The sequence below is a fragment of the Coregonus lavaretus genome, assembly GCF_964263955.1.
Source record: "Coregonus lavaretus genome assembly, chromosome: 12".
In the NCBI taxonomy this organism is placed as follows: Eukaryota; Metazoa; Chordata; class Actinopteri; order Salmoniformes; family Salmonidae; genus Coregonus; species Coregonus lavaretus.
Genome location: NC_139999.1, coordinates 36,377,929 through 36,392,476, shown reverse-complemented (window position 1 = coordinate 36,392,476; position 14,548 = coordinate 36,377,929). Strand labels below are relative to the sequence as shown.

General features: G+C 40.7%; 1 protein-coding gene across 1 annotated transcript in view; it reads right to left on the bottom strand.

Annotated features, from left to right (window-relative positions):
- Positions 1–12,938, bottom strand: part of LOC311138013 (E3 ubiquitin-protein ligase MARCHF9-like) — a gene marked incomplete at both ends in the record, with an annotated part of 35,172 nt that extends 22,234 nt beyond the window's left edge. Inside the window, one exon of the mRNA XM_084172657.1 lies at positions 12,594–12,938. Coding sequence (XP_084028783.1) covers positions 12,594–12,938 — 345 coding nt within the window. The remainder of the gene's footprint in view (positions 1–12,593) is intronic.
- Between the last annotated feature and the right edge of the window lie 1,610 nt (positions 12,939–14,548).

Here is a 14,548-nt window from a genome sequence, read left to right as displayed (position 1 = left end):
CCCCACTGCCCATTTCCTTCTCCTCTTTCTTCCTCTCTCTTTCGCTTGCTGTGTTCCCCCCTCACATTGTTTACCTTTCTCACCCTCTCTCTCTCTCTCCTCTATATCTCCTCTCCTCTCTGGGAAGCCTATGTTGTGAGTTTAGTTAAAGCTCTGTCTTTGCAGTGTGTGTGTGAGAGAGAGAGAGAGAGAGAGAGAGAGAGAGAGAGAGAGAGAGAGAGAGAGAGAGAGAGAGAGAATATGTATGCTCAGATTCCAGATAGCCACAGGGCTGCTGTAGAGAGGGAGAGGAGAGAGAAGCGGAGGGGAGGATGGGTGAAGGGAAGGAGGGGTGGACGGTGAGTCAGCGCACACGTCTCACTGCCTGTTTGCCGGCATGGCATGGCCATCCAGAAAGCCAATGGCTTCACACTGGGCACAAACTGGTTGAATCAACGTTGATTCAACGTATAGTGAAGTAGAATCTGCATGGAAAATGCATTGGATTTGAAAAAAGTCATCAACTGCTGTTTTGAGGCTGAAATTTCAACCACAGGATTTTATCTGCATACACACATACACACACACGTGCGGCAGGTAACCTATCGGTTAAGAGCGTTGGGCCAGTAACAGAAAGGTCGCTGGTTTGAATCCCAGAGCTGGCAAGGTGGAAAAATCTGCCGTTCTGCCCTTGAGCAAGGCAGTTAAATGTGGAAGACACATTTTGGTTGAATGCATTCAGTTGTGCAACAGACTAGGTATCCCCTTTCCCTCATGGTAACTAAATTTCAACATAGACAGACCTTGTGTAAAATATTTTGAATTTGTACCTTCAAGGTTATATCCACTATCTTAATTTAAAAAACAATAGGCTGGGCAGCACCTCCTACTGGAGAATTGACCAAACTACAGCTACCCCGTGTTCTCCCATCCAAGGTTTTAACCAAGCCCTGCTTAGCTATTTGTCACTGACTATTACCAATGTGATATCGTTAGAATTATTGTTGAGAGATCTCCACTTAAAAACGAAAATATCACTAAATATCATGACATTTTATATCAACCAGAGCTTGAAACCCTAGGCCTATCGTATAAGTCATCAACACCAGTTGTTTGAATTCAACCCAGAATTCAACTAAAAATAGACCAGTTGATTTAAAATGTCATGATATTTATGGATAATGAATTGTGTTTGGTTATCAATGCAACCAAATATCAACATTTGAAGGAAATGTATCTTCTGCTTGGATAGTTCCATCTGTGTCATTGACTTAGTCTGGCTTTAATTCCAGTTTGTCTACAAATAAAACATTGATATGTTGGATTCTCGTCTCCATCTCAAATAAAAATCTAAATTAAAGAATAGGAAGAAATCAAATCAAACTTTATTTAAAGTGTATTTAAAGTTTGATTTGATTTATTCCTATTCTATAACTTATATATTTGGTTGAGATGGAGACATTAATCCAACATATACAGTGGGGGGGAAAAGTATTTAGTCAGCCACCAATTGTGCAAGTTCTCCCACTTAAAAAGATGAGAGAGGCCTGTAATTTTCATCATAGGTACACGTCAACTATGACAGACAAATTGAGAAAAAAAATTCCAGAAAATCACATTGTAGGATTTTTAATGAATTTATTTGCAAATTATGGTGGAAAATAAGTATTTGGTCACCTACAAACAAGCAAGATATCTGGCTCTCACAGACCTGTAACTTCTTCTTTAAGAGGCTCCTCTGTCCTCCACTCGTTACCTGTATTAATGGCACCTGATTGAACTTGTTATCAGTATAAAAGACACCTGTCCACAACCTCAAACAGTCACACTCCAAACTCCACTATGGCCAAGACCAAAGAGCTGTCAAAGGACACCAGAAACAAAATTGTAGACCTGCACCAGGCTGGGAAGACTGAATCTGCAATAGGTAAGCAGCTTGGTTTGAAGAAATCAACTGTGGGAGCAATTATTAGGAAATGGAAGACATACAAGACCACTGATAATCTCCCTCGATCTGGGGCTCCACGCAAGATCTCACCCCGTGGGGTCAAAATGATCACAAGAACGGTGAGCAAAAATCCCAGAACCACACGGGGGGACCTAGTGAATGACCTGCAGAGAGCTGGGACCAAAGTAACAAAGCCTACCATCAGTAACACACTACGCCGCCAGGGACTCAAATCCTGCAGTGCCAGACGTGTCCCCCTGCTTAAGCCAGTACATGTCCAGGCCCGTCTGAAGTTTGCTAGAGTGCATTTGGATGATCCAGAAGAGGATTGGGAGAATGTCATATGGTCAGATGAAACCAAAATAGAACTTTTTGGTGAAAACTCAACTCGTCGTGTTTGGAGGACAAAGAATGCTGAGTTGCATCCAAAGAACACCATACCTACTGTGAAGCATGGGGGTGGAAACATCATGCTTTGGGGCTGTTTTTCTGCAAAGGGACCAGGACGACTGATCCGTGTAAAGGAAATAATTAATGGGGTCATGTATCGTGAGATTTTGAGTGAAAACCTCCTTCCATCAGCAAGGGCATTGAAGATGAAACGTGGCTGGGTCTTTCAGCATGACAATGATCCCAAACACACCACCCGGGCAACGAAGGAGTGGCTTCGTAAGAAGCATTTCAAGGTCCTGGAGTGGCCCAGCCAGTCTCCAGATCTCAACCCCATAGAAAATCTTTGGTGGGAGTTGAAAGTCCGTGTTGCCCAGCGACAGCCCCAAAACATCACTGCTCTAGAGGAGATCTGCATGGAGGAATGGGCCAAAATACCAGCAACAGTGTGTGAAAACCTTGTGAAGACTTACAGAAAACGTTTGACCTGTGTCATTGCCAACAAAGGGTATATAACAAAGTATTGAGAAACTTTTGTTATTGACCAAATACTTATTTTCCACCATAATTTGCAAATAAATTCATTAAAAATCCTACAATGTGATTTTCTGGATTTTTTTTTCTCATTTTGTCTGTCATAGTTGACGTGTACCTATGATGAAAATTACAGGCTTCTCTCATCTTTTTACGTGGGAGAACTTGCACAATTGGTGGCTGACTAAATACTTTTTTCCCCCACTGTATATCAAAGTTAAAGAATAGGACTAAATCAAATCAAACTTTATTTCAAGTGATTTAAAGTTTGATTTGATTTAGTCCTGTTCTATAATTTAAAATGATGGTTGAGATGGAGACGTCAATCCAACATATCAGTTATTAATTTGTTGACAAACTGGAATCAAAGCCAGACTAAGTCACTGGCACAGATGGAACTATCCAAGCAGAAGATAAATCTCCTTCAAATGTTATTATTTGCTGCATTGACAACCAAACACAATCCACTATTACTTTTGTAATACAGTAAATAGCATAAAGTTAAGGCTATCTTGCAAACTAATGTAACATTTGACCTTAAAATGAGTAACACATCCATGGCCACATTTTGAGGTTACTGTAAATGAGTAACATATCCATGGCCACATTTCTTCTTATGTAATCATATAAAGCGTGCATGTTCAAAATAGGATACATACAGTGGGGAGAACAAGTATTTGATACACTGCCGATTTTGCAGGTTTTCCTACTTACAAAGCAGGTAGAGGTCTGTAATTTTTATCATAGGTACACTTCAACTGTGAGAGATGGAATCTAAAACAAAAATACAGAAAATCACATTGTATGATTTTTAAGTAATTAATTTGCATTTTATTGCATGCCATACGTATTTGATACATCAGAAAAGCAGAACTTAATATTTGGTACAGAAACCTTTGTTTGCAATTACAGAGATCATACGTTTCCTGTAGGTCTTGACCAGGTTTGCACACACTGCAGCAGGGATTTTGGCCCAGTCCTCCATACAGACCTTCTCCAGATCCTTCAGGTTTCGGGGCTGTCGCTGGGCAATACGGACTTTCAGCTCCCTCCAAAGATTTTCTATTGGGTTCAGGTCTGGAGACTGGCTAGGCCACTCCAGGACCTTGAGATGCTTCTTACGGAGCCACTCCTTAGTTGCCCTGGCTGTGTGTTTCGGGTCGTTGTCATGCTGGAAGACCCAGCCACGACCCATCTTTAATGCTCTTACTGAGGGAAGGAGGTTGTTGGCCAAGATCTCGCGATACATGGCCCCATCCATCCTCCCCTCAATATGGTGCAGTCGTCCTGTCCCCTTTGCAGAAAAGCATCCCCAAATAATTATGTTTCCACCTCCATGCTTCACGGTTGGGATGGTGTTCTTGGGGTTGTACTCATCCTTCTTCTTCCTCCAAACACGGCGAGTGGAGTTTAGACCAAAAAGCTCTATTTTTGTCTCATCAGACCACATGACCTTCTCCCATTCCTCCTCTGGATCATCCAGATGGTCATTGGCAAGCTTCAGACGGGCCTGGACATGCGCTGGCTTGAGCAGGGGGACCTTGTGTGCGCTGCAGGATTTTAATCCATGACGGCGTAGTGTGTTACTAATGGTTTTCTTTGAGACTGTGGTCCCAGCTCTCTTCAGGTCATTGACCAGGTCCTGCCGTGTAGTTCTGGGCTGATCCCTCACCTTCCTCATGATCATTGATGCCCCACGAGGTGAGATCTTGCATGGAGCCCCAGACCGAGGGTGATTGACCGTCATCTTGAACTTCTTCCATTTTCTAATAATTGCACCAACAGTTGTTGCCTTCTCACCAAGCTGCTTGCCTATTGTCCTGTAGCCCATCCCAGCCTTGTGCAGGTCTACAATTTTATCCCTGATGTCCTTACACAGCTCTCTGGTCTTGGCCATTGTGGAGAGGTTGGAGTCTGTTTGATTGAGTGTGTGGACAGGTGTCTTTTATACAGGTAACGAGTTCAAACAGGTGCAGTTAATACAGGTAATGAGTGGAGAACAGGAGGGCTTCTTAAAGAAAAACTAACAGGTCTGTGAGAGCCGGAATTCTTACTGGTTGGTAGGTGATCAAATACTTATGTCATGCAATAAAATGCTAATTAATTACTTAAAAATCATACAATGTGATTTTCTGGATTTTTGTTTTAGATTCCATCTATCACAGTTGAAGTGTACCTATGATAAAAATTACAGACCTCTACATGCTTTGTAAGTAGGAAAACCTGCAAAATCGGCAGTGAATCAAATACTTGTTCTCCCCACTGTAGGTCATCGCAGTTCTGTGGAGATCTTCAAAATTGCTGTAATGGCGCAGTGGTCTAAGGCACTGCATCGCAGTGCTAACTGTGCCACTAGAGATCCTGGTTCGAATCATGGGCGGCGCACAATTGGCCCAGCGCCGGCAGGGATGTAGCTCAGTTGATAGAGCATGGCGTTTGCAATGCCAGGGTTGTGGGTTCGATTCCCATGGGGGGCCAGTATAAAAAAATATATATGTATTCACTAACTGTAAGTTGCTCTGGATAAGAGCGTCTGCTAAATGACTAAAATGTAAATGTAAATAATCTGTGCAGAATCTTGAACAGCATTGATCACTTGCACCATGTACTTTGAATATAATCTCAACTGCAATCCAGGTCATTTGGTTTTTATATTAGTTGAAAAACAGTGATATCACATTAATCTGTTGTACTGTATACATTAACAAAATATTTGACATTGTGTTCCCATTTGAACTTTACTGTGCTTTTAAATGGTTGAAAGCGAAGTGATAAGACGTTTGGGTGACAACTTAACCAGAAAATATCAGACATTGTTTTTCCATTGTAATTTGGTTGTGCTTTTAGATGATTGAAAGCATAGTGATAACACATTGGAAATTCAACTAACTTTTGGCTGTCTTTTTGAGTGGGTGAATATATGTTGTAATCTCATTGAGCAACGTCTCAAAGAAATGCTACCCAATTTTCCACGTTGAAATTATGTAGTGCCCAGTGGGTTGTGCCACTTAGGATAAAAATGCTTTACAATTACGCACACTTACAAAACACTCTTGAGTTTTTATGCGTGCCATTTCATGGGCATACTTTACATTTTTACTTCTGAACTTATTTAGGCTTGCCATAACAAAGGGGTTGAATACTTATTGATTCAAGACATTTCAGCTTTCATTTGTTTTATTACATTTACATTTTAGTAATTTAGCAGACACTCTTATCCAGAGCGACTTGCAGTAGTGAGTGCATTCATTTTCATACTTTTTCCTACTGGTCCCCCGTGGGAATCGAACCCACAACCCTGGCCTTGCAAGCGCCATGCTCTACCAGCTGAGCCCAAAAAAAGTCTACAAACAAAATTCCACTTTGACATTATGGGGTATTGTGTGTAGATCAGTGACACAAAATCTCAATTTAATCAATTTTAAATTCAGGCTGTAACAGAACAAAATGTGGAAAAAGTAAAGGGGTGTGAATACTTTCTAAAGTCACTGTATGTGGAGTAATCATAGTCAGTCAGTGCTGGTGCTCTGATTGAGTCTTTGCCTTCATTCAATCACAGAGTGAGTTCTTTCCACTGTGATACATCCTAATAATCCAAAATAGTAGGACTAATTTCTCTCACCTTTACTGCCCAGATTTTGTTTTCTGCATTGAGTCGTGTTATTGGTCTCTATAGTTCATTCTATGAAAATATTATTGTATTTGAATCCTGCAACCAAGTGTATCTCAGTCTTGATGTTCAGTAAGAATAAAGTAAGACATCTGGGTGCAATAATTGAGCAACAGTGAATTCCTCGTCAATCAATACTTATTCTCAGCTAACAGCTAACGATCACAGACATGGTCAATAGAAAACATTATTTTCATATCAAAATTGAATGTTGAAAGAATGTCTCCACAGAGTACTGAAAACGTTTCTGAACAATTCATGGAATGTATCTGTCATGAACATTCTTGGAATACCCTAGGAACATTCTGGGAACCAACAGTTGTTAGCTGGATTGTATCTTTGCCTCTCTGTCATTATGATGTTTTGGCGGATGAAGTATGGAGTATGGAGCATGGGTGGGACCAAACTTGATACCCATCCCAAAACACGCCCATGACAACAACTTTATATAAATACGATTTGTTTCGGGGCATATAAATATCCATACCAGTTGATGGTTCAGCTGGCAAGGACCGAAGAAGCTGGGTCCAAAAAGCACCAGCAAAATTAAATGGGCTAATTCAAGGGTAAGTGAATCTGCTCCTTGGGCATAATGCCTTTATGAATCAAATAAAGTAGACAGCTAGGTGAACCAATGATGTCTTTGTTAATGGGATGTTATGGAGAGACAAGTGAACCAATGATGACATAGAGTACCACAGTATGAGTCATAATACCCATAAAACCTAGCGGTTAAACAGGGAAATGGTTCCAATCATTTTTCCACCATTCATTGTTCCCATAGTGGATTTTCGAAACACTTAAAATAAGGGCTGTGTTTCATGTAGGCTTACCCTGGCGTGACGTTTTGATAACCGTGTAAATCTCTCTAGGACAGGGTGACTTTTATCAATATATTCGCCTGTATTTAAATTGTATTTAAATTGGCTAAATTTCTTTAAATGGACAATTCTGTGAACTGTCTTGTGCAAGTTTTCAATTGACACAATACCTGTTAGCAAAGGTGTCAGCTAGAGATGACGTGCAGGAGCTTGCCTTGCAGGGATTTTTAGTTTTGCATGATTTCTACTTTGATGCTAATTAACATTTTTGAATCTGAGAGTAAATAAAATTCACCTTGTTTGAGAGAGATTTACACAGTTATCAAAACGTCACGCCAGGGTAAGCCTACACGAAACACAGCCCTTATCTTAAGTGTTTCTAAAGTCCCCTATAGGAAAAATGAATGGCGGAAAAACGACTGGAAGGTAGGTAATTAAATCATCGGAAAAAAACGTGTTTATTATAGCCTACCCACTGGGCAAAAACTGCTTGAATCAACATTGTTTCCATGTCATTTCAACAAAACAATATAATGTTATGATGTTGAATCAACCTGGAAAATTGACTGAATTTGACTAAAGTCATTAATGTAGGGTAAATTCTTATTTTTTTCCCCAACGTTTAACCTAAATCCAATGGCAAGGTGACATTTTTTGTTGATTTCACATTAGTTGACAACTACAAAACTAGATGTTGAACTGACTTCTGTGCCCAGTGGGTAGTGGTTATAAGTACATTTCTGGCACATCATGTGAAATAGGCCTCGTGTGAAATCATTGTCAAAGCGCAAGAGATACTGTTGCATATAGGTCTAGATTATTTATGGTTTTCATATAGAAATATCAAAACATTATTTGAACAACTCCAATTCAATTGCATGTGCTGCATTTTTTTTTACTATCAAGACACCTGCTGGTAACTCTTAACTGGTTAGGACAGCTCATGAGGTCTCCTAAATATCTGTCGACTAGGTGTGACTCTTATGACTAAAGAGACTTCATGAATAGCTTTTATTTCTACCCATAAGAGTAGGAGTAAAATGTCTCTATTCTCAGCACTTACGACCAATGTTCTACTCTGAGACGCTTTGTGGATACTGGCCCAGGTCTGGTTGACACACAGTGACACAGCATGTCCATCTCTCCATCTCAGGTTGACAGTGTCAACGGGGAGTCACCCCCATCACAGAGCCCCTGAAAGACGGCCTGCTAATGATCATGAATATTTGATACCTCCTGACGAGGTGGCTAATTGTGTTTGTCGAAGATAAATGGCAAACGCCACGGAGGCCGGGCCATCACCTGTTGAGAAACTTAACCTGAAGAATCGATGAGGAGACGGAAGAGAAAATACTACTAGAGAAACTGTGATAGAAGAGTGATATAGTCGTAGTGCTATTGTACTGTATGGGATTAATGTTGTGCACTTCAAAATCCTCTGCTTTTTCCTGAAGAGGATTCAAGGCCAATGGTTATCTCTCACTACATTTGGGTAAAAGGCTGAACATAACTAGGGTTGGGATCAATTCCATTTCAATTGACCCCAATTGACTGAAATGTATATTTTCCTCAATGGCATTCAATTTGAAACATTTGGAAATGGAATTGGAATTCCAGTTTACCTTCTAAATTGACTGAATTGAAAACACAACTGGCATTCAAGTGTTTATCAAGTTGAATATAACCTGGCTATAGAAAGGGCTGATGTATGAAAATTGAAAATGTCATACTGTACCAATATCAAATAGAAAGAGTAGCCTTTTTGTGAATAGCTTACATATAATCATCATGATGAAAGCTCAAAAGCTAGAAAGGTAAATGTAAAAAAGGAATGTTCTCAATTAACCATGTGGTTTTAAGAGATAACAGAATGCCTAAAATATGAATTTTATTTTAATCACCTATTTCCCACTCTATTGTTCTTTACCCACCATACTACACTTACTACCTTACTGTCCATCTCGCTTCCCCCTCTCTCTATTCCTTGCTCTCCTTTGTCTCTTTCCCCTCCCCCACTCTCTTTCTCCATCTCTTATCATCGCTCCTTTATGATCTTGCTCTCTGCTTGGTCCATATAATTTAGGATGTACCATATAATGAGACACACACACACACATATACACATACACACACTCTCACGCATGCATGCATGCACACACACAACCGCATATACACATATGTTGACATGTGCACAATTACAGACGGTGATAGAAAAGGTCGTTATTGTCTCTGGTTTCAGACATGATTTACAACATTCCTCTCTGACTAGACTAGTGTGAAAAAACGGCGTATATGAATTCATGCACAAGGTGATCAGATTCTTTCACCCATATGGTAATGACCACTTTCTGTATAGTTTCTATTTAGACAACAAATACACAGGTAGAGAAAATAATACGATTTAACTGACTCAAGTTGAATCTATCAAAAATGTAATGGAGTGGAATACAGTCTTTATGGTGTGTTTCAGCTAAAAACCTGGGATTGCATGTGGGAGTTGTCCATCTAGACAATCCACTGTGGGCACTCTAGGTTCCATGAGCATGTCTCTCCAGTGATGTTGGTTGAATGTCAGAATCTGCCTGCAGTCCAATGCCTTACACATCAGCACTTTCTAACCAGCAGAGCCTGTGTCCATACACGTGCACCACCACCACTACCTCATGCAAATAACATAGCGCTATAGCCAACCGTTTCAAGGATATTCTTAGAACCATACTTGCTACACTTTGAAAATGAATTCTCATCTAGGATAAAAGACTCCTCGACCTCCAATTCGAAACCCACTTCCTAAGCTCTTCTTTATCTGCAGTCTTGAGACTAAATGAGAAAATGTGACCCGTTTAATATACATGTACAGTTAGAGGTTTGGAAGGAATGTCATTCCCCAGTACAGAGGTGGAATAATACACTTGACTGTAGATTTGTGATAAGGTTAGGGCATTATATCCCTATCTACATGTTTTTTGTCTTGCAGACTCCACAGTCCTCTCTTCATCTCTCATTTTCCTGCACAGTAAGTCCCCATCACGACACTCCTATAAATCAACTCCATGCAATGTTGTCATCTCCACTCTATTAATGGACCCACGTGCCTCCTTTCAAAGGATACCACCAAGCCTAATTAAAAGTGTTCAAGGGTCCTGTCTCATTTGATTCCCTCAGTGGATCCCTATATCACAGGACATGTTGCTGCAACAGAGACTGTTCCTATCTATAAAACTACAGCCCAAGGCATAGACTTAGCTTGGACCTTTTTTATTATTTGACAAACAAATAGTCCAATTCAAACAAAACTGATTTTAATTTACTCAAGTATACAGGAAGTTGATTTGGTAGAGTAACAGCCATTTTCTACCATCACTAATAGATTGAATTGGACTTGTTTCTATACGTACAGTATTTCTTAACAATGTTTCAAATATTTTGCGCAGACAAGAATATTTGTTGATTAATTGTGATTGGATGTCATTATAAATGGGCAAAGGTCATTAAATGCATTACGCATGATGCACTTTACAACTGTATTTCACTTTATCTACTGGTAGCCTAGTGGTTAAGAGTGTTGTGCCAGTAACCGAAAGGTTGCTGGTTTGAATCCCCAAGGTGGAAAAATCAGCCATTCTGCCCTTGGACAAGGCAGTTAACCCCCAACAACAACTGCTCCCCAGGTGCCTATGATGTTGATTAAGGCAGCCCCCTGCACCTCTCTGATCCAGAGGGGTTGGGTTAAATGCGGAAGACACATTTCAGGTTGAATGCATTCAGTTGTGCAACTGACTAGGTATGTCCTACTGTGTTAAATCTACTGTATGTCATTATTGCTCCCTCACATGTTGTTACACCTCTTCCCATTATTTGTGTTTTGCTTTTTGCCTGTGATGAAATCCTGAAAAGGTTTGCGATGGATGAAAACCTTTCAGGACCTTAGGTGTCATACAGTAGTGTCAGGTTCAGACTGACAGTGAATCAAACCACAACAATCAGATTCATATCGAAAGCACTTCTGTTCAAATCATTTTGTCTGCAACATGACACACAAGCACTCAAACAGGCCTCGGAGATATCCGGTTGACTTAGCTAGTATTATCCATCTATATATATGCAGAATATGTCAAAAATCTATGTTTGTACACTTATGCCTACAGTCTATCTATCGTTCCTTCTTTAACATTCTGAGCTAGAAATATTAAAGCAATTGTTTTTGTCCTAGTTTCTTATGTGTGTCGTACTTGGCATGTCCCTACTGTATTCATTTGTATCTGGTTATTGGTGGTGCAACCACTGCCTGTTTTACCCTGAAAAGATCTACATGGGAACAATGTATGGAACAATATTTATGTATGGAACAATGTATGGAACAACATGTATGGGACAAGATGTGTATGGTCTAGTAAAAGGCATAAACTGACGCACACCCCCACATTTTATAGAGGTGCTGACTAACAGAGAGTAAACTATACAAATAAAGAAGGAAAGTTGCACACTCTAATTATGCTCCCAAACATTTAATGCAACCAACGTTTCGGCAGCAGTGCCTTCCTTCCTTTATTTATTAATTTTTTACGACATGTGTATGGAAAAATACATTGGAACAAGATGTATGTATGGAAAAAATAAATTGGAACAAGATGTATGTATGGAACAATATGTGTATGGACCAATGTATAGGATAACAATACAACAATGTTTTACCAATTGGAGACATTTCCATATTTGATGTTTTATGAGTTGCTTTCTGAAATTAGACTTTTGGCACCCTAATACGGTCACAATGGCAAAGTTTGAATTTAACCAAAATCATGTTTATGCTCCTCAATGGAAGGAACCTGTATCAATGTCCGTTTTGGCTGCAGCTGGAACGTGATGATGCAGAAACATGTCAACAAAGTTTAAGTTAAAAGCTTTGTATCCGCTTTAGTTATTGGATTCCTGGAAAATGTAACAGTCTGCATGGTCTTTTATGTGGTCTTTGGAGACAAAGGTCGGCTTGATCTTAACAATTTGATCTTTGACCTGATAAAAGACATGCTTGCTTTCCATAGCCTAGTAGAGGGATACCTGAGCTTCCCTGCAGTGTGTGCTTATGTATAGACCTGAATACATGCGAAGAACCAACTTATAAGTCTTGAAGGGACTTATAGAAATAGCCCTGGAAACAATGGGTAATCACAAGGGGCAGGGGGAGGGTAGCCTAGACTTGGATAGATAGGTGAAGTGCAGGGCTACGGTTCAGGACAGGGGAGCCTACCTGTTCAGGGCCCTGGAAGCAGATCCGGCACTGCGGCGAGCGCATGCCACTGTCCAAGCTGCTTGTGATTGAAACAGCGTCCAGGCCTGCTTGGAGCTTCGGATCCTTCTCCTCGAATGCCAGGCTTTGGGGCCGGGGATCGGTGCCATAGTACTCCTCCTCATCGTCCCGAGTAGAGCAGTCGAAGGGTGGCCACCCGCAGCCTCCTACCCCAAGCCCTCGCATGCTGTTTGTTCGTCTGTCTGGGTCTGTGTCTGAATCGGTCCCCCGTCTTGAGCCAGACCGCATGAAAACCAGCACTTTCAGTTCATTGAAAAACATACGGATCCGGTACTTAAACATCATGAACTTGCCCACATAGGAAAAATGCAGCAGTAGGGTGAATATAAGTTATCAATAAAGGGAGTTGGATGATTCAGGCATTTAGTTTGAACGATTTGAGAGCCAAAAGGGGCTTTGTTAGTATTATATTATTATTATTATTATTACCAAGTGCGAGCCTATTTGGTTCAGGTAGCCTTCTCTAGCTATGGGCTATGGTATCAAAACAAAATATCAGAGGTGTCTATAAAAAGCATGGCTGCCGAGCACAAATCTTGGTCAATAGAAATCAAAATGTTACAATGTAAATAGATTGTATCACTCCTTGATACATTTTCTCTGTTACCATGTGTAGCCTATGCGGAAGTTTTTTCATGGATGGGCAGAGAATGTTTCTTTCGGGAGTCAATGGATGCCAACACAAAACCATCACGATAGCTTCCAGTGTGAGCGATTAGCAAATCCAAACAACAATAGGATCAAACTGAATCCCCTCAGGTTCATTTTTGACCCAGTCACTCATAGGACAATGCCAACGCTTGAATATAACGGGAGCTGTATTTAACGGGAACCTTTAACAAGGTTCTGAGCGATGTGGTATTCTATCGCAAGACGAGAGGGGAGCAAGATAGAGAGAGGGGATCGGGGGAGCTTTGGAGGCTCAGGGATAATATAACATTTGATTAATGCTATGGCATGAGTAATTCCACCGAGTCATTTTTGGGTGTTGCTTTCAGCTATTTAGTCCATACAAAAAAGGCCAGTTGAAATTAAAACGAGATGGCAATCATCTCTCTTGTTTGTCCCTCAATGGCATGTTAGCCATCAGATCACCGTGTTTTTCTCTTCCCCTATTTCCTTAACGTGTTTTTTCTGGCTGATAGGTAGAGAATAGGCTACGTCCACACTGTTCCCCCTCCACACAAGTCCGAGAGACACTTTACTATCCAACTTGTGAGCATTTTAAACAGGATCAGACGAGACACCAAAAATCTGTAGAAAAACGCACATCACTTTGCCATTGAATTTCCATGCTGCTTTTTTCTTCTTTCTGCAATGATTCCTGCACAACACAAACCAGGAAGAACGAAGATGCCAGGGAAGAATACCCCAGAATAGGAGAACGAAGCAAAACGATTAACGTTACATCGCTATGCCAGTTCAACTTTGCCACCAAATAACGGGGTCGTTTACTACCAATAACTAATTACATCAGTTCAATCAATAACAATAAAACGCTCATTTACATGGTACCGATGAAATACTTGCTTCTGACAGCAGACGTGCCTCTATCGAAATCGGAGAACTGGAGGATCCTGCCATGGAAATGCATGCTAGCCGAATTGAAACACTGATGTGTTTATCTATATTGTTGTTGTCCCCTCATTGTCATATGATTATTCCTTCCTTCGTCTATCCGTAAAGGAAAAAAGCTCCACCGTTTTGCTGCGCATTGGCAGAAGCCGCTGTCCGAGGTGCTGATTTCCAAGTGACGTTGCGGCCACGTGCTAGTCAGAGTATCCCGGGAAATCTAAATTTGTATGGACGAGGACTGACATTAGTAGTCTGCCACTGCAATGGGGTGTGTCTTCTCTCAAATGTCTCTCTCTTGTAACATGCGCCTATGCATCGTT